At 35.6% G+C, this 27921-nt stretch overlaps 1 protein-coding gene across 1 annotated transcript in view; it reads right to left on the bottom strand.

Annotated features, from left to right (window-relative positions):
* Window positions 1-19210: 19210 nt before the first annotated feature.
* The window catches only part of LOC149535292 (uncharacterized), a 144366-nt gene continuing 135655 nt past the window's right edge, over window positions 19211-27921 (bottom strand). The window contains exons 6-9 of the mRNA XM_089807814.1: window positions 20652-20772; window positions 20248-20295; window positions 19895-19989; window positions 19211-19756 (exon numbers count right to left, since the gene is read on the bottom strand). Coding sequence (XP_089663940.1) covers window positions 19655-19756; window positions 19895-19989; window positions 20248-20295; window positions 20652-20772 — 366 coding nt within the window. The 3' untranslated portion in view covers window positions 19211-19654. The remainder of the gene's footprint in view (window positions 19757-19894; window positions 19990-20247; window positions 20296-20651; window positions 20773-27921) is intronic.

Raw genomic sequence — 27921 nt, 5'->3', positions numbered from 1 at the left:
TGGCCATTAGTTGTGTCTATTTCACTTAGCTAGGTCATAGTGCTTTCCCAACTTGAAAATTGTATTTGTTGTGTGTATTGTACCTCTTGGTTTGGTGTTAGGTCTTGTAGATTGATAGACTTTGTATCCAATAATCATGCCAAAAAATTGTGTTTTTGTATCTTCAATCTGTCAATAGTCATAGCTCGACCATATTGTTGTGATTTAGTTATCTTCTCAACTATTTCTCTATTCATGAGTCACATTGTACATTCTTTCCCTTCTATTGGTAGTCTTGTCACTACATGGATTAAATCATTGGTGATCATTACTGGTTTTTCTTCTTCCAAATACAAAAATTGATCATGTCCCAATTCACAATATAATGAATCCATTCCTCATCAAAGGCTTTGGACAAAAACACTAAGTAGGTTAAACCCTTTGTTTCTAGGTGTGTGTGATTTTTGTCAATACATAGTTCTTTATTATAGAATTTCTTAATATCAAGATCACCTAGTTCAATAATCTTACAATGGATGAATGTTTGAATATCGTCAATTAGCATTACTTGTGGAGACAGTGATGATAACACTTTGAATTTATCAATTTTGGAAGCCTTGAGTGAGAACAACTTAAATTCAGGTGCTAGTTCCTCCTTGATATCAATTTCAATACGATTCTCAATCCTTGCTACCATTTTGCTCCCAAAAAAAAAAAATCTCTAAATTCCACACATTCTTTAGGATTCATTGCTATTAAACTTAATTCTCTTAGCTAAGGCACACAATACCTTATGTTTCATCTTGTAGCAATTTCTTGTTAATACTAATTCACATAGTGTACATATCTAATATCTCAAAATTAGCTCAAATGATCTCTCTTCAAAAAATGTAAGGTGATAATGAATAGGTTCAAGACATATTCATATGCGAAAAGGTGTACCAATGGTTACTTTTGCAATAAATGCTCTTACTAGTAACACTCTTCCACTAAAATTCTTTACTCAATAATCGAACTCTTTAGCAATTGCTTTATTCACTATGATAGATATTCCTATTGACCAATAATTGTATAGGTTCCAAAATAGGATAGTGATAATAACACTAATTGACTTCCATAAAGTATATCACTTATGATTTCTACTATATATAAATATGTTGAGAGATATTTCAACTCACCTTTTATAAGGGAAAATAGATTTAGCAATTTTTGTTTAGGTCCCTAATAAAAACTTACTTGCTTAGTTTGATGATGAATCCTCCTGACCAAAGGATGAAGGGTTACCTATTGGTGCATTATTTTCCTTCTTCTTAATCCAATCTTTCTTCATGGCATTCCTCACTTGTTCTTTATTTACCACTACTTCTTCTTTTTCATCTACATTGTTGCGTTGGCAATATCTACAATTTTGTGCTATATGCCCATACTTATGATAGATAAAACATATGATGCATATCCAGATTTTCCTCTTGATTTATCAATCTACAATTTATTGTCATGTGTACAAAATGTACACATACAATATGCATGGAAAGAATATTTCCTTCTCTTCTTAGTGTGCACACTAGTTTGTTTAGTATCCTCTTGATGAAACTGTTGATCTTCAATGCTCATCTTTGTGTCCATATTAATTGCATGTATAATAGTATCTTGCAAAGCTTCTTCTAGGTGATATGTTGCTAGATCTTGATTTGCACTCCTTTGCTTGATGTCAAAACTTGATACAGTTATAGCAATGTCCATTGAATGATGTACCTCTTTTAACATTAACCAATCTACCTCTACAAATATTTGATGTATGACCAGTCTCTCCACAATTGTACCAAGTAGGCTTAGTGGATTTCTTACCTTGTGTGTTGACAAAATTCTTTGGCAATAAGTTCTCTACTCCCAATTTGGATGATTCTCCAACTTCATTTTTTTTTCAATGGTATATCCTAGGCCAATTGTATCTCTAGGCCTTCTTTGATTCTTCATTTTCTCATCAACTTTTTTCATGTTTATCTTAAACTTTATGAGTATTTCATTGACTTCTTTTAAATTTTCAGATTGTTGCTCAAGTTTTAAACTTCAAGTCTCAAGATTTCATTCTCGGCAAGTATATGCACATTTTTAAATTTTCAGATTGTTGCTCAAGTTTTAAACTTCAAGTCTCAAGATTTCATTCTCGGCAAGTATATGCACATTCTCATCATTTGTTTCATTTGCTTATCATTCAGGGTATTATTTTCCTACTACAACCTTTGAATGGAAATATCTTTGTCTTTAATTATTCTTTCAAGATTCCTCTTATATGTTTCAAGAACTTTCTTCATAATTTTTCTCATTCTTTCAAGTACTTTAATCATTCTTGGGCTTGACTGTCATGCTCTCTTATCATTTCAGTTAGCTCTTCTTTCAATATAATTTTCCTTTCCATTAGATCTACAACTGTTGCATTATCTTCTTTAGAACTTGCACTACGTTAAGATAGTTTTTCAATGTTATCTAGGCATATCAACTATTTCTTGGAGAGTTCTTTCCTCTTTGCAAATGAGGCTTTCAATTTCTTCTTTAGATCTTGTGTCTGACTATTAGCTGGAACTAGTGTTTCTTCCAGTTTCCTTTCCCTTTCTAAAATCCTAGATCTACTCTCAAGCTATTAAAATTTCCCTCTAGAGAACTAAGCTTCGATACCATATATTGGAAAGGTGTGTATAGGGGGTGAATCAGTACTCACAAACTATTCTCCAATTCAATTTTTTAACCATAAACATATAACTAAAATTCACATAATAACCAACAATAATCACTTCCTAGTGACCAGTTATCCTATAATAGTAAAATACTAAACAAAATTAACAGTAAACCATAACACAATTATTTTTGGTCTCATAAAAACCCTTGGTTAGATGAAAACATTGTGATGGGGATGATACCCACAACTCTTCATTGTAATAAAAAGGTATGCTTGAGTAAGAGCAATATATGTCACCTTCTAAGTGACTCACCCAATTAGGAATGAAGGGTACATTGTTAAATGTAGCTCATGGGCCTATTAAGAACTAATTTGTGAATAAATTTTATCACACTTATAAAGTGATCACCTGGTTAGAGGGTTTACAACAAGTTCATTCTAGAACTTCTATGTCCAGCTAGAGACTACTCAGTAAAGGGATTTTACAATAACTTGTAGAAACTATTAGGTATTCTTACAAGAAATTAAATGACCTATAATTTATTTCCTTCCAAAGCTTGTCAGATCTCTTACATATTGTTTTTCTTCCTCTTTGTACTCTGGTCTCAATAGTTACTTCACTCCTCTTCAATTTCCTCTTTGTAGTCTCAATAACCTTAGCTCTGTTCTTTAATCTGCTTCTTATATGGTTTGAGTCTCCATGACCTAATTAGGGTTCCCAAGAGCTTGATCTCATTTTTTTCTAGATTCTTCCATGAAATGTTTCCCTTCTTTTCTATTATGCCTCTTTATTATTTCTGAGGTGAAATAATATTTGTTAAAAATTTCCTTGTAATCCACACCTAGATATTCATTACCAATCTCCATAAGTCATTTTAATCCTCTCGTCTTACTATGTAAATTGTCTTACCTTTCACTAAATTTAGTGAATATGATGATAATGTGATGGGTTCAATCTATTCTATCATTGGCTCAAAGTCTCTACCTATCCATCACTTTCCTTTTTTTGATAATTGTAGCTCATTAATAGAAATCTAACTTTTCTTTTGTACCAAATATATTCTTGCATATCATGTATACCGATAACAATATAGTTATTCGATAAGTTGGTTTTTCCTAGTCACCTATTTCCTTTCTTCCAATAAGTCTCTTATTTCTAATAGTGTATTATTGTTTACCTATTATCTTCACCTATTTTACTAGTGTATTCTCCTATATAGCTCTAGCTCTTTGACATCAATGACAAACTTGTTTTCAAAATCATCATCATCATATGCCAACAGTTTGGCAAGGGCATTCATGCCCCTAACATTTTATGATTTTAGTTGCATGTCTCTTGGGGAAGGAACTTTCCCATGGTAGGGGCATTCATGCCCCTAACATTCTATGGTTTTCTGAAATGACTCACCATTGACCTCCTTAAGTTGTTAAGATTTTCCTTTAAGGACCCGATGCTCTAATACCTATTGTTAGAAAGTAAAGTCCACCAAGATAACTGAGAGTGGAGGATGAATTAGTTATCTAATCAATAAAACTTTTATCATCCTTATTAAACCTTAAACATGTGATCAATTACAATAGTAACCATAAGAAGATACACATACGCAATAACATTAGATATGTTAACTAGGGAAACCATGTATCAGAGGAAAAACCCTGGTCTCCTTAAGTTCTTAAGATTTTCCTTTGAGGACCTAATGCTCTGATACCAATTGTTAGAAAGTGAAGTCCACCAAGATATATAAGAAGGGGGGGTGAATCAGTTATCTGATCAATACAACTTTTATCATCCTTATTAAACCTTAAACATGTGATCAATAACAACAGTAACCATAAGAAGATACACATACACAATAACACTAGATATGTTAACTAGGGAAACCATGTACTAGAGGGAAAACCCCAGTCTCTTTAAGATGTTAATCTTTTCCTTCAAGGACCCAATGCTCTGATACTAATTATTAGAAAGTAAAGTCCATCAAGATAACTAAGAGAGGGGTTGAATCAATTATCTGGTCAATACAACTTTTATCATCCTTATTAAACCTTAAACATGTGATCAATAAAAATAGTAACCATAAGAAGATACACATACACAATAACACTACATATGTTAACTAGAGAAACCCTATATCAGAGGGAAAGCCCTAGTGGGATGGTACCCACAAAATCATGTACTAATATATATATTCCTTGTAAGAGGATGTACTATGTTAGGAGACAATGAAATACATTCAGTACATATCAATCTCTATTAGGAGACTTTGAATCCATGTGAGAAAATTCCTACCCTGTTAGGAGTTGTGTGAACCTTGTTAGGAGTTGTAGAAGGTAGATGGACCAATTTTCCAAACAACTTTAGGGGCAAGACCACCGAACTTAGTGTACAAAAGTTGAAAGAGATTTGTTCATGTGTAACATGCTTGCGAGAGAAGCACTTTTATTAGCTCTTCTTGAAAATGAGTACAGTTAGGTAAAATCTTTGGTATCATCTCATAAAATTTGGAAAGCTTTGGAATCTACTTTTGAAGGTAATAAGCATGTTAAGAGAATCAGAATGCAAAATTAGATTTGTTTATTTCAAGAAGCTAAATTGATGGAAGATGAATATGTAAGAATTTATATTAGCAGAATATTAGAAATTGTTGCAGGAATATGAATCATAGAATGGTAGGGGCATGAATCCCTTTTAGCCACATCATCATATGCCAACAATTTGGTAGGGGCATTCATGCCCCTAACATTCTATGACTTTAGTTGCATGTCTCTTGGGGAAGGAACTTTCCCTTCTTTACACTAAGTAATGAGATAATCATTTCTTGATCCTTTGCCAATTCATCTTTTTTCTTTAATTCTAGAAGAGATTTCCTTCCCCTTTCTTTGCTAAGTTGGTAAAATTTGGAAATTCTTTGCCAAGGCAAGTTCGTAATATACCTGATTTATTTTCATCTAATTCTATTTCTTCCATAGACTATATTTATTAGAGCCACATCATCCTCATTTTCTCCTCCCTCTTTTCATTTGTTCCAAAATTCTTTCTCTAATCTCTTATTTTTCAAGGACGGCTTCAATATTCTCATCTTCCTCCTATTGGTTTAACCCATGATATCATATATTGCTTTCGTCTTGAGGGGGATATTAATTTTATCAATTTTTATTGGGTCTAACATCTCTATCACTAATCTCCCCTAATATATTGTACTCAGTATCATTTTTTCAATAACATTATCTTGACTTTTATGCCAATATTCTTCCACTTGATCAAGGAGGGAAATAAATTTGCATATAGTAATAGTTAATGAAGGGTTTCTTTACTCATAACCATTTCTCTTTTCCTTTCTAATTTACATCTAGATGAGGTCTGAACAAGGAATTTCTTTTTCAGCCTCTAAATTATGGGTTTCCGCAAGGGTTCCCACTATAAACCCTACAATTTTGCTATTGAATTTTATAGATATTTCTTATATTGGGATAGATTTATTTTTATTATCATTTAGTTGATTTTTTTTATTTTTTCTTCTTTAAAGATTATAGTTTTTATTGTATAATCCCATTGTAGAAAGTTAGATTTAAATACTAACTTCATTTTTTTTTATTAATTTTAGAAGATCAAGATATTTGAACCCTAGGTCTATGTTTATGAAAACTTTAACTTATTTTGATAGGTCATTTCCTTGTTGGCCTTCATAAGTTAGGAAGAATCTCATAACATTTACTATTATTTCTAGGGTTTCCAAATAATGGTATTATGGTGGAAGCACTCCTAGCTTAACCCAAAAATTTCCCAGTTTATATGAGCTAGGTTTGAAATTTGGAGTCCAATAAGCTCACTGAAACAATAATGTTTAAAATATATTAGCTTTCCATAAAGAAAATTGTTCGTTATTTTTCATTCTTACAAATGATTAGTAAGAAATTGCTATCTATGATGGAGATACTTGCATGGTTGGGGAATTGAGTATTCTAACATTTTATGATGCTTTAAATGGGTTAATGGAAGTCACTTTAGATTGCTAGAACACCAAATTTTGAATGACAATCCCAGATGGGTTGCATAGTTTTTTATCGAATAATGAAGGCTATTCTTTCCATTCTTCATTCTTTACTCAAGTTAAATCTATCACTTTTCATCTTCTGGATTGGGATTGATTTGTTTTTCTCCATTTTCCCTTGTGCTAAGGGGTTTATATTTTCCCCTATAACATACTTTGATATTTTTTAGTTAGATGGCTTTTGAAACCATATATTGTGATTTTGTAGTTTCCTCATGTCCGTATTGCTATATTTTCTTACTATTTTTTCTCTCAAGGCAAAGGTTGAAGGATTATTTCAATGTTTCATCTATAGTATCTAACTCTTCAAAAATGCACTAATTTCCATCCTTTCACTTTTGTAGATGCTTTTGCAAGAATATATTCTTGTTGAACTCATATTGATTTCTTCCCATTTTTCATAGTAGAGTAGATCTCTTTTAATGTAATTTTTTAGTAATATGTGATTTATGTTTTGTTTCTTTTTTTTTTTATGATTGGTTATTGTGTGGCCATATAGATATTCAATATTTGTGAGATAAAAATTTGAATTATTGATCAATTGTTTGCATTTGTTTTGGTGATTAATTTTGGTAATTATTATGAAAATATTAAAATCATGCATGTTAATTTACATCAATAATCTTTTTTTTTTGTTCTTAAAGAAGCCAAAACTAGGGGGTTGGCCCTATTACAAAACATTACTAGTCCATAACCAGCATACTACCAGCCACTAGAAGAACATCACAAAACCACCCTAAACCCTTAAAGTTTTAAAAAGAAAAATTGAGCAACACCTAGCATCAAGCTTAACGTAACCATAGTTTCAAGACTACCATCATCCAATCTAAAGTTACTAAAAAAAATCATAGTTACGATTGTAGTTATACCACATTAACCTATCTAACACATAGAATCTTAAAAGCATAAAATTTAAGTCCATATAGGGCCAGTTTCAAGTATCATAGGATGGAACATGCAAGCATAACTAAGTAAACACAAATAAAATAGAAACCTAGGAAGATCTAAACCTTTGCCTTCTCTTTACCCTTCCCTACCAGCAACACTTTAGCCCAATCTTCAATGAGGAACCCATACAAAAACTTGGAGTCCTTCGTACGAACAACTAAAGGGTAGTGGCTGCAACATGAGTCACTTTTACAACGAACCTATACAAGGTTCTGAAGCTCTCATCTAGGGCAAAAAACTTGACCTTGAGCTCATTTAATTCACTATTAGTATCTGCCACATTACCATCCAAGCTTAGGCAATCAACACAATTCCTCGTGGGGGTATATCCTTCTCCTTAACTTGCAACACAGGGGGGTTAGAAAAAGACTTCTCTTTTTCTTTTAATTCATTCCTCCTAGGGGAGCAAGCAGTCATAGGTGAGCTATCCTTAGAGGCCTGGGTACCCAGGTGGGAATTAGGAATGAAGTTGTGAGGCTTCATGGTAAAGTTGGAAAAGACAAGGGATGGATCATTACTCACATCTTCCTTCTTTTTAGGCTTCACCTCCTCTGAATCTAAGGTCTCTTCCCAATTTCCACATCTTCCTCCTCTTTGCCACCACTCTCATGTTTCCTCCTCACCTTTTCCTTTATTCTTGGATTTTTTTGCCCACTTTCTATAGACCTCAACATCTCCTCTCATCCATACTAGACACCTATTCGTCTTTTCCTTTTTCTTGGCCTGGCTTTTAGCCAATCTTCCTAGCCTTCTATGACCTCCACCAATCTCCTCATCTAAATCTCCAAGATCAACATCCACCATTTTTTCAATTTTGGGTTTTTTACCAACAACTTGGCTACCAAATATGACGAGTTTATTTTTCTTTGAGTTTCTCAACAGTAAAGGAAGGTGAAGGCTAAGGGGTGAAGGCCTTGGACCTGCTACCACAACCAAATCTAAGAGGATTTGTTGGGGTCGAGATATTCTCAATAATGAAACACCTAGGTGGGCAAAGAGCAAGATGGAAATTATACATATGAAGAATAAGTTCTTAATGAAGAATGTTATAGTGCATACCCTTTCTCTTTTTATTCCTAACATCTAAAACTGAATCTTCTAGATCATGAAGCATAAAACAAGGGATAGATAAAATATCACCATTACAGAAATGATTCAAAAAAGGAAAGTGATAGTAGTAGCAAACCTCAAATCTCCCCTCAAGGGTGAGGTACTTCATAATAACCATGCATACCTCATCCACGGTTTTGAGAGTTTTTCATGAAGGAAACCACCTTTATGTCTAATCAACTCCTCATCGTCTCTAAGAAATATATTTAGGTTTGTCTCGTCTGAAACTTTGGTTCCCTTTTGTCATTTTCTTACTTCCATTGACAACCTCATCGCCATAGCAATAATCTCTTCATTCATCTGAAAGGAAATCCCATTGATTGTCACTCTCATGTTTGTCCAAGAGCTAACAAATTGCAAAGAGTGATTCTCATCATAACTTCCCATAACTTCCATATGAGGAACCAACCCTCCTCCTTTCAACACTATCTACGTATAAGGGTTCCTCATGCAGTCCTTAATGTTGGTAGGCTCAACTCTAAACATATCACCACCCATCTCACCCTCCAAACCAAGGCACTCTGAAATCTCTAGATTTTCTGACTTAAGAAACTTCTTACACTAGAAGCAAAGATGGTGCTCTAAATCTTCTTTGAAATAAAATCAGCTTATATATTCATAATTCCAAAAAAGACTTAAGTTTCCATAATAATGACTTGGCATGCTAATAAATTTTCCATCCCTGCTCCACAAGGCAACCACATGTACTGTCATCTCTCTGATCAATCATAATTTAAAATGTTCCTTGAAAATTGTGCAAGATTTTATTCATTAATATTTCAATTAATCTTATTCTAATGAGATTCACCTTAGTCTTTTTCGTAAGCTTGGCATAAGGTTTGATTATTATTTTTCTTCTTCAGTTCTATTATTAGTCACATCTTTCTTCTTTATTTGCAACTCATTTAAATATCTCATCCAAACATGACATGTCCTTAACTCCCTTAGAGAAATTATCATTAAGGATAAAAATATAATCATAGTTTTATAATTTATATATCCTACCTCCATATCTAACCAATGGGTAAGCAACAAAAAGAGAAACTTCATTCTTACCTATCTGGATATATGTTGGCAGGGTGGCCATGTTTTGCCAATGCCTTAAACCTTGGACTTGTAGCCCCAAGCTTTCCATGGAGTCTACAGTTGCAATGCCTTCTCTGTAGGTGTGCAACAAATCATAAGAGTCTAATTTTGCCAAGAGGTGTCAAATGTCACCCATTATACCAACAATAGACCACCCATGTTACATACAACCTTTCACGTGTCCACAAATACCTTTGAATCCCCCTCCACACATGAGTGTCTTCATCCAAGGTTGATAGCAAGATGTAACCCCCAATAGAGAGTCATAGCCTCCTCCACATTAGTTGAAACATTTCCAAGGTTTTCTACAAAAACCAACAATTGGTTGCCCTCTGAGTCTCTAACCACCTCTCCAACTGCAACACATCCACCTCTAGCAACCCCATCAAATTTGAGCTTCGACATCAGATGTCTAGGGGGGTCCATTTGGTCATCTTTCTCGCAATGGATTTTGAATTGTCATAGTCTTGAAAGGACCCCGAGAGATTCCACTTCAAGGACATCTTTTGTTCCCCAATTGATGGGGGATTCAGAGAATTCTTTCATTTACTACACTAAATATTATCCATTGGAAGCTTAAGCACCAATTTACTCACCACCTCCTTTGGTCGCTCCTCTTCCTTGAAAACTTGATTAGTTCTCTCCTTTCGAATTCACCAACAAATATGAGGGGTGATGATGTTCCAAAGAAGCCTTAGTAAAGGATGATAGAAACGGAAATCCCAATTTAAAATAAATTGCTTCAATTCACTCTAAAAAACCTAGTCCAGAGGGAACTTCTGCATGATGGCATACCAAACCTTTGAAGCAAAAGGACAATCTAGAAAGATGTGTTGTATACTTTCCTCTTTTTCCCTTCAAACGTAACATCTATTGGGAATCTAGAATCCTCTTTTCCATAGTTTATCAATAGTAAGTATTTTTCCATGTAGCATCATCCACCAGAAGTTCAACTTAGGGATAAGCTAGTTGTTCCATACATTCTTCAGATGGGGGGAGGGTTGGTCTTTACTAAACAACATGAGATAGGCCAACTTAACAGAAAAAGTTACCATTAGAAGTGTTTTCCCATATAAACATATCCTCCTGGGCATACTTTAAGATTTTGTGAGAGTTAAGGCACTCCAACAACTTTGTTGTAAGAGCTTTGAGATGAATAAGAACAATAGCTTCCAAGATGGATTTCCACCTCCTTTGTCTAGTTATGTAGTCACTAACCTTCCCTACAAAGGTTTTCTTCAAACTACTTCCAAACAGCCAAATTTACTAAAGGCAAGGGGCTTGCCACCAAGCAACTTATCATCCCAAAACCTAATATTATCTCCTCTTCCAATCATCCATCAGAGCCCATCTCTAAGGAGGTTTTGATTTTCGATTAAATTCTTCCAAATCTTGGGACTTGAAGGCCAATCATTATCCTTCAAGACAATTGTTACAATGATTTTAGTCCCCTATATTTTTCAAACTTCTAGGATAAGGATTGAGTCAATGTGATGTCATGTTTATGTCTAGATTTCCTTTAAGGAACTTCTCTTCTCATCTATTCCTTTTTGTACACCTAGGTGGGCATTCAAAAGCAATATAATGCATTGGTTAATATTAGGTGATTAGGAAAGGGAGGGTAAGTTTATGCATTTCCCAAATGAGAAGAAAGTTTTTCAGAAACCCTAACTCTATGGTCAAGTATTTCATTGAAAGCATGATACATATGAAAGAAGATCACATTGGATTCATTACAGTTGACTACTAAAAAACATTTGGATTGAAGCTTAGGTCCAAGGTGCAGATCACAGGAACATCATGAAAATCAAAGAAATCGAATCGACTGCAGGAGAAGCAGATAAATCCTCAGAAATGATGAAAGAACCCAGTCAAAGGTGGTGTGACTTTCTTTGAAATCCATTCGATGGCTTATATTTACTTCATGTGTCTACATTGCAAAGTTGACAAGTCAAATGGTTCAAAGATTAAATCCATAATGTCAGACGAAGACCAAATTAATAGATGGCATTTTAAGATGTAATTATATTGGTCCTTAGAGATGTGTCTTCCCAGCCGTCAGATCATAAAGATCAACAATCATCGCATGTTCGTCAGTTATTCAAGGTAACCCAGAGTTGACATGGTGAAGCAGCAAAAACCATTGTTTGCAGGGTCATAGGGGGTTAAAGATGATCTGAGGGTAGTGTCGCGACACAGCAAAAAGTCATTGATCGCATGGTCGCAAGTGGTTAAATGAAACCCAAATTTAGCACAGTCAAACAGCAAAAGCTAGTGATCGCATGGTTGCAGGTGGTTAAAGATGATTTAAGGTTAGTATTGTGACCTAGCAAAAGCAATAATAATTAAGCCAAACAGTTATCACACGATCGCATGTGGTTAGAAGTAATCCTAAGTTAAGGCAGTGACAAAGCAAAAGCATGTATCCACACCGTCCCAGGGTTAAATGCAGAGTTAAGATTCAAGTCGCGAAACCACGAAAGGAAAACATGCAGTCAAATTTTTATCAGTCGCATGGTCACTGGCAGTTAAGGGGAACCTAAAGTTAGTGTTGTGAAGCAGCAACTGCTCTAGTTGCATGATCGCAAAGGTTTAAGCTGACTCTCAAATTTGACATGCAAAGCTGAGAAAAGTAATCTAGACAGTTAAATGTGAGGTGATCACAGCGTCACCTATAGTAAAATATTTAAAAGACTTAAGTGGCGAAACTACGAAAATTAACCCAAGATCAACAATTTTAAATGGTCGCATGGTTGCGAGTGGGTAAAGATAACCTAGAGTCAACTCAACGAAGTTGCGAATACCAAAGATCATAAGGTCACAGGTAGTCGAAGGTAACCTGAGGTTAATGTTGCAAAGGTGCAATCATGTTAGTGTACAGTTGTCGCTAAGTCATTGTGGTTAGTAAAATGAAGACATGTCAAGCTGCGAAGTGACAAATGAGAGGAGTCGTAAGGTCAGAGGCTAAATAGGATTCAAAATAGTTTAAGTGGCGAAACTACGGAATGAAATAATAATTGTTGATCACATCATCGCATCGAATAAAGATATCGAATGAAAGAAAGTTGCGAAGAAGGGACAAGGAAGAAATAAAGAGGATTATTGTGATCATTGAGGTTCAAATTATATGAATTTGGTGCCAACAGATCAGAGAAGAATATGAACTATTTTGAGAATTTCTAATCAGTTATGCTTTCCTTATTTGATGTATAGAATTGTAATCGATGACTATTTGATTTCTGAGCAATTCATGTGCTTTATTAATAGAGTTGATGAATCTGTAACTAGCCAAGAACCCTAAGAGGGGGCCTATATATGTAATTTTCTAAGTTAATGGAAAGGAATTGACAATTTTATGCAACTTCTCCCCCTGTATTTCTAGATACTAAGTGAGAATCGAGAGGTTGTATGAAATGGAGGATTTGATTGATATCTGCAACTTTTTTGTGAAAAAATTAGTGTCTTGGTCATTAAATGTTCTAAGTTGTTCTACATTAGAATGGTGATTGTAAAAACAGTAAGGATTATATTTTACATTATGAATTTGCAAAAACTCGTAAACATCAATTTTTAAACATTACAATGATATTGTTTAAAAATTGGAGGCATTTTGAAACCCGTTTTCTTACCATGTAATTTTTTTTTTTTAAATCATCCTTTTTTATGCACCAAACTTCTTGGTTATACAGAACAAAGGTGAAGCTAATAATAGTGTAAAAAATGGTTGATAACTACTGGATCAAGATGATAGATGTAATTGTTTTATCTAGTCTCATTTTAATGTGCAAACTTTAGACATGGTGTGCATGTGATAACTTCCCTAACTATCACAAATAATTAGCTACAAATTATAAATTGATTACCTTAGCAAGACTTATTAGTGTGGTGTGAACCTCAACAAAAGACAAGACCCCGTAAATAGACAAAAAGGGTGTGTCTTATTAATGAAATGTGCAACTCCCTGAGTCAATCTCAAGGGGGGGGCATTCAATATTGAGATTAACTCCTTCAAGTTCTTAGGGCAAAGAGGAAGCTTTTCCCTCTCTTTGCCAAGATTTATCTTCATGAGGATCTTACTAGATCACAAGTGACAGAACTTAAGCAAGCTCGAGTTCTTGTTCTGGCCACCCAGCGAGAGGGTAAGTGGGCAGTGATTAGAAACCTCAAGGCGGTGATTCGAGACAGTTTTCCTGCAAGTTGGGAGTCGAGGTCGGCCTCTAAGGCTAATTGATGTGCACAATCTATACAGCTTCACCAAATACACATATCCTCGCTCCCTTACTCTCTCTCTTCTTCGTTTGTTGCTTGATTTTGTTCTTGTTCTTTTACGAATACCATTTGGTGTTCTTTTAACGAAACCATTTGGTGTTCCGTCTAGTGCTATGTTATTGGTTGTAAGCTTCCAATCCCATAGACCAGCATTGTGTTCTCTTGTCAAATATTAATATATTTATCTTATCTTATCTTATCTTATGGATCATATTCAACAACATTTTAAGGCGCATCACTTAACTCTCATAACCATCATATATTGCATATTTATTGTTTTGATCTTTATGGTTAGCCTTTGTATCTTATTAATTATCACCATTTAGTTAGAAACATCCTCTTAAAAAGTGTCTTAGCTAAAGTTTATTATATGTCACCCTTTTTTTTTAAATAGTTAAATGGTAAATATGAGGTTTTTGAAGTGTTCAAACTTTTCTTCACAAAATAACATAGATTCACGTAATAAAGCTAATCAAAAAGCAATAACCTCTAGAAGAAGACCAATCAAAGAGTCTAATAACACTAAAGCTAAAAATAGTAGTAGAAACACCAAAATAAGAGAAGATGATAACCATAAACTACATTGTTGTGATTAAATTGTGTTTTTTAGGATTCACAATTCAATATTTATGGCCCTCTTGAATCTTATAAAAAGCTTAGATCTGCTAAAATCTAAAGTGCTCTAACTTTCATTCGCAAAATCTTTTGCAATCATCCTAGTTCAAATTTCTTTATATTCAATTTTACATAATATTTTAAAAGCAATCAAATTCTTTCATTATATTATTCAAATGTGTGCACAATTTAATAATTTGATGACCAATATTTTGGCCAAGACTCCCCCCTATAGAAGAAAGATAAATACTTATAGAAAAAAAAAAGATATTAGTATCTTTGAGATTAGTTCATTAAGCTTTCTAATTGTCAATTCTTCTTTTACTCCCAATAATATTATTATACCTTCACCTTCCATGTAGAATATTAAGCAAAAGCCATGGAAAACGTGGATTGCAAATTTATCCTTCTCACTTGTTTGAATTTCAAAAATTCAAACATCAAAAATCTATTTTCTAAACTTCCTTAGAAATTGTTTCCTCTCGACTTTCTTTTTAAAATTTATATGATAGATGAACACCCAATATTCATTTTACATGCAACTAACAAATTTTCCTTTTACAATTTATCATTGAATTAATTTTACAACAAAGTGTTGAGAGCTCCCTTTTCACTTTAAAAATGCTTTCGAAAATGTTTTTGTTTTCATATCACTGCAAATGTATTAAGCACTATCAGATTGGTATGTGTGTTCCAAGTGCAGTGATCTCTTGCATCATGGCTAAGACAAGAAGAGACATGCCCCTTTAAGAGACATGTCTATTCATTAATTTATTATTTAAAATTAATAAATAGACGATATATATATATATATATATATATATATATATATATATATATATATATATATATAGAGAGAGAGAGAGAGAGAGAGAGAGAGAGAGAGAGCAATGATTATTAATCATAATAATCAATCATAGTAATGTATTTCATGGTCAAATCAATCCAACAGGAGCTACAACATTAACACTCCCTCTTAGCAAGGAAGGATAAACACATGACCATATAATATCTCAATGTAATATAAGAATATCTTTGATCGGAAAATATTCAACATTTAGATATCACCTCATGATATCACTAGTAATGGTCGCTTGAATGTCAAGTTACATGGCATTCACCAAGTACACATGAATTCTCAATAATGCTTACCATATGAATAGCCATGGTCCATTTAAAGATTCGAATCCACCATGCAAGTAATCTTATATTGTGATCTACTTAGACATCATAAGATGTCCATCACAATAGAAGGCCATGGTCTATTTAAGGAACTTAAACTACCATGCAAGATATCATCTATGATTTGCTTAGACATCATAATATGTCCATCATAATAGATGGACATGGTCTAGTTAAGCAACTTAATCCACCATGCAAGTTTACATCTATTGTGATATGTTTCAAATATCATAAAATGTCTATCATAATAGAAGGTTAAGTTATTGAAAGATCGTCACCTTTCAATAACTTGTACAAATACAAGTGATAATCATTTAGAAGTCGTCACTTCCTCATGATTTACACAGGGCTTAATCCCAAATAGTCATGAAGTATATTCATGAATCACAACCCTCTTGACTGCTACAATTTATTGATCACTAGAGAATCCATATCAACATGGTCTACTCCCTCTAGATCAATGCAACTGAGATCACTGAAGGTTGATTGAACCATATCCTCTATCTACTCCCTCTCTTCCAAGGTTGTCTCTATTGAAATGTCATGCTCCCTCTGAATCTCAATCTCCCTCTTCCTGTAATAACATTCTTGGAGGAAAAGATCAAGGCAAATAGCTCTTATAGTATGAATTGAAATAGTAAGAGAGAGAGACTAATATAATACTCAATAATATAGATAAATGTCTAATTTAAATATATACATCAATCTATATTTTGACATAATTTTCTCATTAATGCCAATTTTCCAATCTTTTTTATTCACTTATAAAATATCTATTATCTTCATATATACTCTTACCTTGGCTATGTAATATGTTATGCCTATATTCCAAAGTTAAATAATGAATAACATAGCATCGCCAACATACCTCTACATTAACATTCACGTGGGTGTCCCTTGGTAACTTGGATTATGTCCATGTAGTATGGAACCCATTGCACGATGCTTGATCAGTCTTAGTTAACAATCGTAATTCCCAAGTAGGACCTACAATCCTTTCTTTGCAGACATTGTCAAGGGGGTATCATCTCCCTTATTTAATTGAGCCCCATAATTAGGCCTTCCATGTGGCATATATTATTCATTAGTCCCTTTTGTAGCAACCAATGATCTAAGGTGGCACCACACAAGCATCCTACTCCAATCTAATAAGTGGATTGACCCTTCCACATCAAGGTGTATATGAGTCTAATCTACAAACCCATTTCGAGTGACATTAACATTGCAACTCATTGTGGATCCATGGGAGCACCAACATATTGAACATATATAGAGGCCTCAAAGATTGCAATCCAACTCCTTGCAAGATGTTCAGAAAATACACGTTGATTGTGACATAAATGTGGGTCTCATCACATTGCACATTGATAGCAACATCAACTTTTTTGAGGCGACATTAATCCAGAAGTGATACAGGTCTTTCTCCATGCTAGCATTGACTTGGAACAATTAGTGACATTACCAGAGTTGCATCTAATATTGCTTTTGACCCCAAGTAGCGGAGATTTGATTTGTCAAACCTGCACACCAAGATTTTGTGAGCACAAACCAAGCCTCAACCTTCTTCCAGAACCAATATCATCAAGCTCTAAGGTGATGATCTAGGTCTCACAAGCCCCCTTCAACATTGTGAAAATAAGTGAGGCACACTCTTAACATGCAAGTGTGGATCTTGAGCATACTCCAATGTCGAGATGAGTTTGTTTGGACCTCATCGAAAACCAGCCTCCCAATTGTGTTGCATTTTGATCCATGGGTAGTGATCCACCAAAATCGGCCCAATTCTTTGTTGCAGCGATCTCATTTTGATCCACAAGTGGTGATCAAGCAGGCAACAGTGATCGGGCCAAATCAGCATGATAGCTCTCTCCCACACAAGAACACAGAAATCTCCATAGTCTTGGCCACACAACCAGCTCCAGCATCACATGTTACTTTCCCACATATGAAGCACCTTCCTTACATTTGCAGCCTTGCTTTGATATCATGTTATTGTTTTCGGATCACTACAACTATACTAAGCACTACCAAATTGGCATGTGTGTTCCAAGTGTAGTGATCGCTTGCATTTATGCACGGCTAAGACAAGAAGAGACATGTCCCTCTAAGAGACATGTTTATTCATTAATTTATTATTTAAGATTAATAAATAGACAATAATTTTATAAACACTCACAAATTAATAGTCTAATGATTATTAATCATAATAACCAATCATACCAATGTATCTCATGGTTAAATCAATCCGACTGAAGCTACAACATTAACAGAAAACAACATAACAAGAATTGAAGGACCAATAAAAGAAGCTTTCAAAAGTGGGCCTACAAAAAATTAAGAATTCCATTACAAGCCCAAATTTATACAAGGATGAGATTAAAGCAAAATTGACTCCTATAAAGGTGATAAAGAGCTCTTTTAGAATCAACTTTACTAGTGTTGAAAGATCTATTATCTAGGTACATAGATCACCTGACATATACCTTGAGAGTGCTGTAATGGGGTCTGTTGAAGGAGCATTGCTTCTAAAATATGCAACCTATCCTATCCTAGACAGTTGAAGCACCCAATGCAATTGTTTGTTCCATTGACAGTTTGGGTTGTGCACATAATTAAAATCATTTGGTTTGAACATATGATTGTCATACAAGCATCCCACGTGACCTTGCCACCACATATAAGTTAAACATTAAACAGAGACCCATGCAAGTTTGGTATTTTTGCTATTGTTGGTCATGTGTAGCTAAGGTGCCACATGTCTTGCTTTCAGTCACACAAATCCTTAATGCATTCCTCATTTGAATGACTGTGATCTATATTTAATGTAATGCTTTTAATGTTCACTGGCATCAACTAAAATGAAGAGGAAGCTGAAGTCCTTTTTAGGAGAGGATAAGAAGAATAAAGGTGAAGTACTAACAATTTCAAGAGTGATTTAGTAGAACCTTTCTATTAATGTCCTCGAACTTATCAGTCATTATTTTTAAAAACCAGTATCAGGATCGCTAGCACCTTTGTAGTGCCTGTTAAAATGTGCCCTGTGCAGGGGCAGAAGGGTATCTTGTACCTAAGTTGCCTCTTATTTTTATGCTACAGGCAGATAATATTCAACTGATTTAGTGACTTTATATGTAAACGACTCAGTATCAAATGCACTTATTATTATATTATATTAAGCATCAGAGAAAATATTGGACAAGTATTTTATCTGTCTATTCTAATTTACAGCATATAAACCATATAGGACAACATCGTTATCTATTATTGAGCAGTCAATAGGATGAGAGACACATATCCAAATTGAGGCCATCTATTCAAGCAAACTTTTTTTTTGGCACTTAAAACCAACAGGAATATGTTTACAACCTCTACGAGGAGGTTACACAATTAACTATGGAATAATTTCTGATAAACTCAAATTGCAAGACTTACTCCATAGACGAAGGTTTTGAAATGGAAAAGACAAAAGGTTTAAGCAATATTAGTTGGATATTGGGACTAGTGGGATATATTAGAAGGCAAGAACACAGATATATCGACAACAACTATTTTTCAGTATATAGAGAACATTGACAAGATCTATAATAACTCACAGTTAACAGCATGCATAATACTCTTTGAGCGGTTTATTCATGTCTAACCTTCATTTAGCTTCTGAATAAAAGAGCAGTTCTACATTAGATTTTAGTAGGATGGCCAATCACCACACTTCGCAACATACTTCAAACCATATCCTCTATTGGCAAAGCAAGCTATATGATGGCATGTCCTCTATACGTGTAATTTCCTCTACAAGCAACTCTCGTTCTAGCTGAGCACGAGTGGACTTCAAAACAACCTGAAGGTAATGTGGTTTGTATGTTAGGTATGCAAAAAAGTATCATGGCAATTCAAACGAGATATGAAATTGATGAATAAAATGAACTGCGTGCCAGCCAATAAAAATTTATTATGGGAACGAAAGATCTGTTTTTACATTAAAGTCCATGTAAGAAGCACGCATCGCAAGCCATTGTGCATCCATCACTTCAAATGCAACACAGTAAAGCAAATCAAATGCCCACTCATCTCCTGCAAATACAAATAAATCAATCAAATGCTAGTCTTAAATTGCAATCTTTATCAAGTTTCCAAACACCTATACGAATACATTGTTGCTGAAACATCCCAAACTTAAACCTAGGGCATATTCCATGTACACCAAATAGAACTACTCTAATATTCTGTTATATTGTGACAGCTGTGCCAGTGAAGTTATCAACATAAGTACAATCTTACTACTAGAAATAAATGCTAAACAATCCAACGTAGATTTTTAAGAAGACAGACCTGATAGAATCTTCAAGAATATTACTCCTGCTGTAGTGCTAGGCCTTGCTGCAAATGTTATAGATATGTTAAGCCGAATAGGACAAGTCTTGTGGAATTCAAAATAATAATAGAGCGTTCGTATATTTTTCCATATCAAAAGATGACGTGACATGTGACATGGTTGCTACCATCTGCTGACACTTAATGTTGCCATAGAGCACAACCACTATCATATGGCAATGTCTTGAAGATACAATTCTAACAAAGAGTATTTAAGAAAAACAAGTTTAAACCATATCCATCAGAAGCAATATATAATGATATAGACTCCTTGGACTCTACAAAAAATTAATGAGACATTCATGATTGCTTATTCAAATATCAACATGAAGGAAATGCAGTCAAACAAGATAAATACACACCAGATCGAAGATCTAACATTTGAATAAGCATGAATGTTATGTTTACACCAGCTATAGCGAATGGGTATTCCCACACAGATCTATCACCTGCCTGCTTTTGAAGCAGACGCCGAAATGATCTCTGTACAAAATGTTTGTAGAGAATTTCATGTTAGATTCAACAATTCCAAAGAAAAAATAGTCTACCTCATTGTTATACATCTTATATTCATCATAGAAGAGACCCTTGCAATTGAAGCTGAAAACTATCTGTGCAGTCAAAACTTAGAACTATGAACCGCACAATTAAAGTTCACAAGTATAAGAAGAGCATACATATATTGTGTTGCATAAGTTCTTAGAACATGGGGATTGAAGGAAAAATTCTTGGAACGTCTGAATATTTTTAGAAAACTTAATAATGGGAAGGGTTGGAAGTAGGCAGGAGCAGACATGTTTTGAACATTTAGAAGATAAGAACTTTATTTTTTAATGTCTGATCATTGTATTATCATTTATATCACTCGCAATCATATCTTACTTCTGGATTCTCAATCTCTTTGTTTCATATAAAATTATCAAATTCCAAATGGATGACAAATTAAAATAGAATGAATCACATTTGAAAACTGATAGTTATGATACAACGTCAATTGAAGAGATCTAAAACTTTCCTACAACTGAAGCATTACCAGAATTAAGAAGAAAGGTTTCCAGTCCAATCCAATTTTGTGCACATCTTGTCTTGGATTGCGAGAGATCAGGCATCGCTTAGCAATTTTTAGGGCTTAATTCTTTTTACAAATCATTATGCAACTTATTATTTGTGCATACAACATATGTCAGAAATATCATCATTGATGTCAAAGGTAGGAAAGCAATGTTATCATTGATATAAAAAATGAAAGAGCAAGATTATTGGAGATTGTCATTGATGTCAAAGAACAAAACCACTGCCACCATACTGTCGATACCAAAGGAGGGCATTGCATAAAGGCCAAAGGCCACTAATGTTTCAATGCAAGATCATATAATTTCAATTTTCATTAAGGAATTCAAGCGACAAAAGAATACATGGCAGCAATCATTATTATAGACAGTTAATATAATGAGAGTGATTAACATTTAGAAAGGTAGTGATTACCTTTACTAATGGACACCTATGCACGATTAGTAGTAGCAAGGCAGAGCTTGTGTTTTGAATATAACTAGAAAGGTTAAGAACAGCAATAATAGTATTAAAGGCATTGAGCCCATGTCAAAAGTAGCAATCAATATACTTAAGCAGTAGCAATTATTGCTAAAGGAACAATGCATACTGTCTATGGAATAGCAAGTATACTTAACAAGGGCACTAAATATGTTCAAAGACAGTAAATATGTCTTAAGTCAATAATATTGTCTTAGACAGCTAACTGTTAAACCATAATACAAAAAGCAGCATTGTGCTTATGTTTTTAATATTAATCAGCATATATGTCTGAAGTCAATAATAATACACCTTTGACAGCAATCTGATAAGACAAAAAGTAGCATTTTGACTATGTTAGATAGCGATAACAAGTTTGTTAAGAAGATTTGAATAATTACATGTTAAATGATCAATACAAAGACTAGTGATTACAAAGATCATAAACTATTGTTACAAAGCAGTGATTCATTTACAAGGCAGAAATTAACAAGGTGACAACAGAGTTTAGAGCAGCAAATTTTTTAATGCAATTAATGTGCAGCGTGTGAGACAAAATAGTGAATAAGAAAAAAAATCCTAAGGCAGCAATAAAGAAAAAGTAAAAAAGGGGTCATTGGTAAAAGAAGTAATTAATAATGAAAGGATGCCCCCTTTGGAAAGCAATGCATCCCTAATGAAGTATTGGGTCTCCTCATTTAAATATGAAGATATAACAGTGGAATTAGAAGTGTGTGGAGAAATAACTTGTGCAAGTGTAAGATATGTAAAGAAAAAGGAGCGTAGAATAAAAAGAAGATAATAAGACCATAATCAGATCTGCATATAAGAAATTAGAAAGTTTTACTAAAAAATGCCAATGCAGATATAGATGTGAAGATGCATAAGTTATAATGAAGAATTTAATGCAAATATACAGTAGACATATGAGGCATCCGTGACCATGCAATTAGATTTATGCTATGGTTAGTCAAAGGAGGCATGTTGACAATGAGATATTAATTGTATTGAAGAATGTATACAAAGCAAATTTACAAGAAGGTTGAGCAGATTTAAGAAGCAGCTTACCAATGATCGATGAAAGAATTTATGAAAGATTAAAAGCTGATCTATGAGAGTATGAGAGATTCTAAAAGTGGGTTTAAGCCTTATGGGCAGAATTTGAGGACATTCCACAGTAGACTAATGAGCAGCATATTTAAGGATTATTTGTGTGCATGAAGGGCAAGATTAAGAAGAGGCTACAGCATATATATATATATATATATATATATATATTTGATCTCATTTTGTGAAGATATTGAATGAATTCATGTATGGCTTATGAAAGAGTGTTGTGAAGACTTCAACAAGGGTATGAGCAGATTAGTGGAGAGAATAAATGAGAGATTTCAAGGCATAATTAAGAAGAGTTCTAAAGAAAGATATGTGATCAGTTTGTGGCAGACTTGTAATCAGAATTACTGCAGATTGGTGACCAAAGCTACAGAAGAATTTGTGAAGAGAAAATGAATGAGAAGTTGGTGCTTGTAGTGGGTTGATGCTCACAAATTGAATGAAGGGTTGGTGACTCTAGTAGGTTGGTCCCTACAAAACTTTTTAAAATAAAAACAATAAAAGCACTACCATGTTGAGGTTTTATCTTGTAAGGGTTTCCATGTAGATATTGACTGTTAGTGTGTTCTTCTCATGTGCATGATTATTGATGTTGAGTAACTGATGTTATTGTGACCTATAAAGTTATAAATTGGTAAAGATTGCATTATACTGATTCAACCCTACCCTCCCAGCCCGTTGATATAATTGATTCCCCATTGATATATTGGAAGATGCCCAGTGAAGCTTGTGCTTCTGTTTTAATCCTTCTCTAAATGCAGTCCTCTTCACTAAGTAGTTCCTCCACTACAATCCTCACAAGATTGTCTTTCAACACCCCAAACTCAATTAGAAACTTTTGTTTCGACACCATTGTAGCTGCAATTCAACATGCAAACTTGCTCCTAAGATGATTACTTCTTTTTATCAATCAATCGCATCCACCATTTTTTTATCTTCTTGTTTGCTTCGATACAAGGTGCTATAATTTAAATGACCCACTAGTACTCATTTTTGAAACACTTCAAACCCAACAAAAATGTATGAAAAGGCTGGAACAAACATTTTGCAACATAATTGTCATCTCCATGCTTTACTGCAATGTTGGGTGGATATTTTGCAACCAACAGTTTTGGGTAAAAATCCACGCAAACTAGGATGACCAGCCACAGCATGTGAGACAGAATCTCTCCTACCCTAAAGGGAAGGCTCCCCCTTCTCACCGTTCCTTGGATCAACTCAAGGTAAGCAAGAAGTCGAGAGATTTTATAAAATGGGTGTTACCAATAACCTTTCTTCTTATCTTTCAAGAAAGAATCCAAGAATCCACTTACTCGTGGAGCAAGTAATGGGCAGGGTGAATCTCTAACTACCCTTCTATCAAGAGCTGGAAATAATGATATCGATAAACCTTCACTAATTCAAAGACTAGCTGAAAATGTACCAGTTTGGCTCTAAGTCCGGTCGTACTTCTATATGGAAAAGCTTTACAATTAGGGCTATATATTTCCACAATTGCTCTTGGTCAATGTTTACCATATGGAGTAAATAGATTAATGCATGCTGACAATAGACAAGAACAGCAGTACTCCTTTTATTATTCGCTATGCCAAAGAGATTGCATAATGCTTATGATGATTACAACAATGACCCAAAAGGGTGTATATATACTTTCCGAAGAACCTTCTCGAAGGGGTCCGTCGGCTACATGACAATTACCGAAGGGCCCGTCGGCTGATTTACAATTTTACCGACAACATCATCCCCCCCAAAAAGAAAAGTCGTCTCCGGACGACAATACAACAAAACTCAAAATAACCCAAGTACATCAATACATAAATACTAAACAGAGGAATGCATCCCTGGTGTAGTGGTCGTCCGCGCTCTCAACTCGTTCAGCTCCGCCCGTAGCTTGTAGACTTGTTCTTTCCTAACCTTGAGTTCTGCTTCTACCTCCATCTGAAGCTCTAGAGCTGACTACATCATGTCTACAATTTCCCCCAACTCTTCTCCTTTCCTACTGCCACCTGCTCCTTTTCTGCTGCCAACTTCTGTAGCTGACTTTGTCTATCCAACAGGACTGCCCTCTCGGATTCCCAGGCTGCCCTCTCTGAGGCCAACCTAACAGCTGACTCCTCCCGAGCCCTCTCAACTGCTACCTGATCTGCCTGGCTCCTTCGAAGAGTGTAATACGCCTCCCTATATATCTTCACTACCTCATGAATCAAAGCCTCTGCTTGACTCTCCATATCGGGATCTCTCGCCATGGCCCAATCCTGTCGCATCTCTACAGTCTCCACATCCGACCACCCCCGCTCCTCAAAACAGACAGTAAAGGCAGCTGGGCATCCCAATCTCATAAAAGATATAACTCTCTCTAGCTCCCTCACGACTAAGTCCAATGCTTGAGTCTCCGTCAAAGCTAACACTTGGTGAGCCCGAGATGCTAGAGACGCTAGAGCTGCTACATCAGCAAGAAATGCCTCTCTCATCTCTGTCTCCCACGCTACTGAATGTTCCTATTGTACACCCATAGCCATCTCTACTGCATCCGCCATACGCTCAACAACACTATGCAACGGTCCCTCATCTTGAACTAGCTCCACTACCTGTTCCTATTGAGTACCTCCCTTTGTAATTTCATCCCATGTAGGTGTCTGTATGTTGGCCATCCAAGGGACTGGAGTACAGTGGAACTGCGTACTCAAGTAAGTACTCAACCTGTGTGCTCTACTCTCCCTATCACGCTCAAGTGATGCCAAGAGTGTTGCATCCACCATAACTACAGCATCTAACCCTACTACATCCAAGTGCACACCCAACGTACTCTGGCTCTCTGCTATCTCTGGTACTGGTAAGTCGGGCACCTCCATGGCAGTCTCCTCTCCCTCCTCTAGTACGCTATCTACTGTAGGTGCGCCAATTTCTGTTATTGGTTGTGTTTCCGCAGGTGCCACAGTTTGTGCTACCGGAAGTGCTTCAGCAGGAGCTGGCATACTCTCTCGACTGCCAAGCGCTACCACTCGTACAAACCCCATGGCAAACCCAACTGCTGGTCGGACTAGGGAAGGCCTTACCCCATGCTGCCAGGGTGCTACTACTGTAACCACCTACTGGGGTGTTGCAGTCATCACTACCGGCCACCATGTCTGTCCAAACCCTGGTATATGAGCCATGTGCAGACCCGCTGGGACCAGACAGGAGGTGGTGGATAAAGCAAGGCGCGGGAATAATAAAGGAATGGCTATGACAATCTCAACCTCTTCGTCGTCCTCCTCCCCTTCTTCCTCCCCCACACTGTTCTCCTCAGAAGATGTCTCTCGTCGTCCGCTGTCCGTATCACCTCTTGTATCAAGCCGAGGTCTCTTCTGTCCTACAGGACCCTTTTGCCCAGTGGTTGAGTCTAAGTGTCTCCACTGCATGATAGGAGGTTCTCCGGGAGCTAATGGCCCAAGTTTCGCCTCCAACCTGTCTTCTGCAATCATCTGTGTTGTAGCATCGAGGAAAAGACCTATGGCATAATGTGGCATATAAAATGTCTTATGCTGAAGAGTCATAAATTCATGCATACGTTCAGCCAACACAAATGCCCAATCATACACCTTTCCATTCATTATGCCATTCATCATAGATACCTACGGGAAGGAGATATCAGATACCCTACTTGATCCCACAAGTCTGCTCTTAACTAAATCCATCAGGCATTGCCATAGTCCCTCCTGGATGTCTGTTTTCTTCAATCCCCTACCTTTTGATGTTTCAGCCAACGCTTCCTATTCTACTTCAGTCATATCTCCACATACCAGTCTAATCAAAAACATTTTTACCTCCTTGGAAATCTTCTTCAGCTAGACCTTCTTGCCTTGCGACCTTGGTATGCCAAACACCCACGTGAAATCTGCTACTTTAAATGAAACTACCAAGTCTTTTCCCAAGTACTGAAATGTGCTCTTCCAGGAGCCCCTGCCATAAGTCTCAATCATGACGCGCAGGAGACCCTCATAATCCCGGATGCAAAAAACAAGCATTCGAATTGCCCATTCCACCTGTGCCCTTCCGATGCTGGCTTTTACTACATGGTCGTCAGGAGTTTCTTGCCACCACTTTCTACAGTCCATTCCGCTCAATCCTTCAAGCGCTATATTTTGTGGTGTGATTTTAGTGGTTGCAAGTGTCGAAGGCTTACGTTTCTACTTGTTGTTGCTACTGGTGCCTTCATTCTGGTTTACCTACAGTCGACATTCTCCTACCCTTCTCAATTGTAGATTCTTCCAATTGCTTTTTCCACTTTCTCTTGCCTGCAGAGTCCATTTATTCTTTTATTTGGTTAGGTCACTTCTCTCTTCCTACAAATTTCTCTGCTTCTCGGTGATCGTATGGCCCTATTAGCTGCTTTGCACTAACCGTACCACTTGATTTGCTTTACTGGGTGAATGTTATACGCCATACGGTCTCAGATGGTTTGCTAAATGGAGTCATACGATGTTTTCATAGAATAAAATAATAATACAAAAAGGGACTTGATGACTTCTATTCAAGCCGATATGCATCACGCCTGGGATATCTCTAAAATCTCAAATCAAACTTGCAACTTGACATACATCTTCATAATCATGTAGAAACACTAAACGATCAAATTCGGCATAAAGCAGTGATTCAATATACAAACCCTTTCACATCAATCAACCTTCATACTATGACAAATGCATTCAAGATCTTATACGCTCACCATGCTGATCCGCGCAATGTGATATTTGGGCATGATTTGCAACAAATTCCATATGGCGCTTTTAAAAAAGGAGCCGTACGGTGCTTGAATAAACAGGTCGTACGTTGTCTTCCTTAATACCGTACGGACAGTGTGAAATTCTGCAAGACAAATCTGTACAGTGCCTAAAACCAACCTCCAAATGCATACGAAATCCATACGACAACAAACAGCAATTTTAACCTCCAAATTTGTACCAATTTCGTACGGTGGCAAACATGAAATTTAACCTCCCAATC

The sequence above is a fragment of the Cupressus sempervirens genome, chromosome 10, assembly GCF_028749045.1.
Source record: "Cupressus sempervirens isolate cs-2001-9-10 chromosome 10, ASM2874904v1, whole genome shotgun sequence".
Lineage (NCBI taxonomy): Eukaryota > Viridiplantae > Streptophyta > Pinopsida > Cupressales > Cupressaceae > Cupressus > Cupressus sempervirens.
This window is presented reverse-complemented; position numbering and strand designations above follow the sequence as displayed.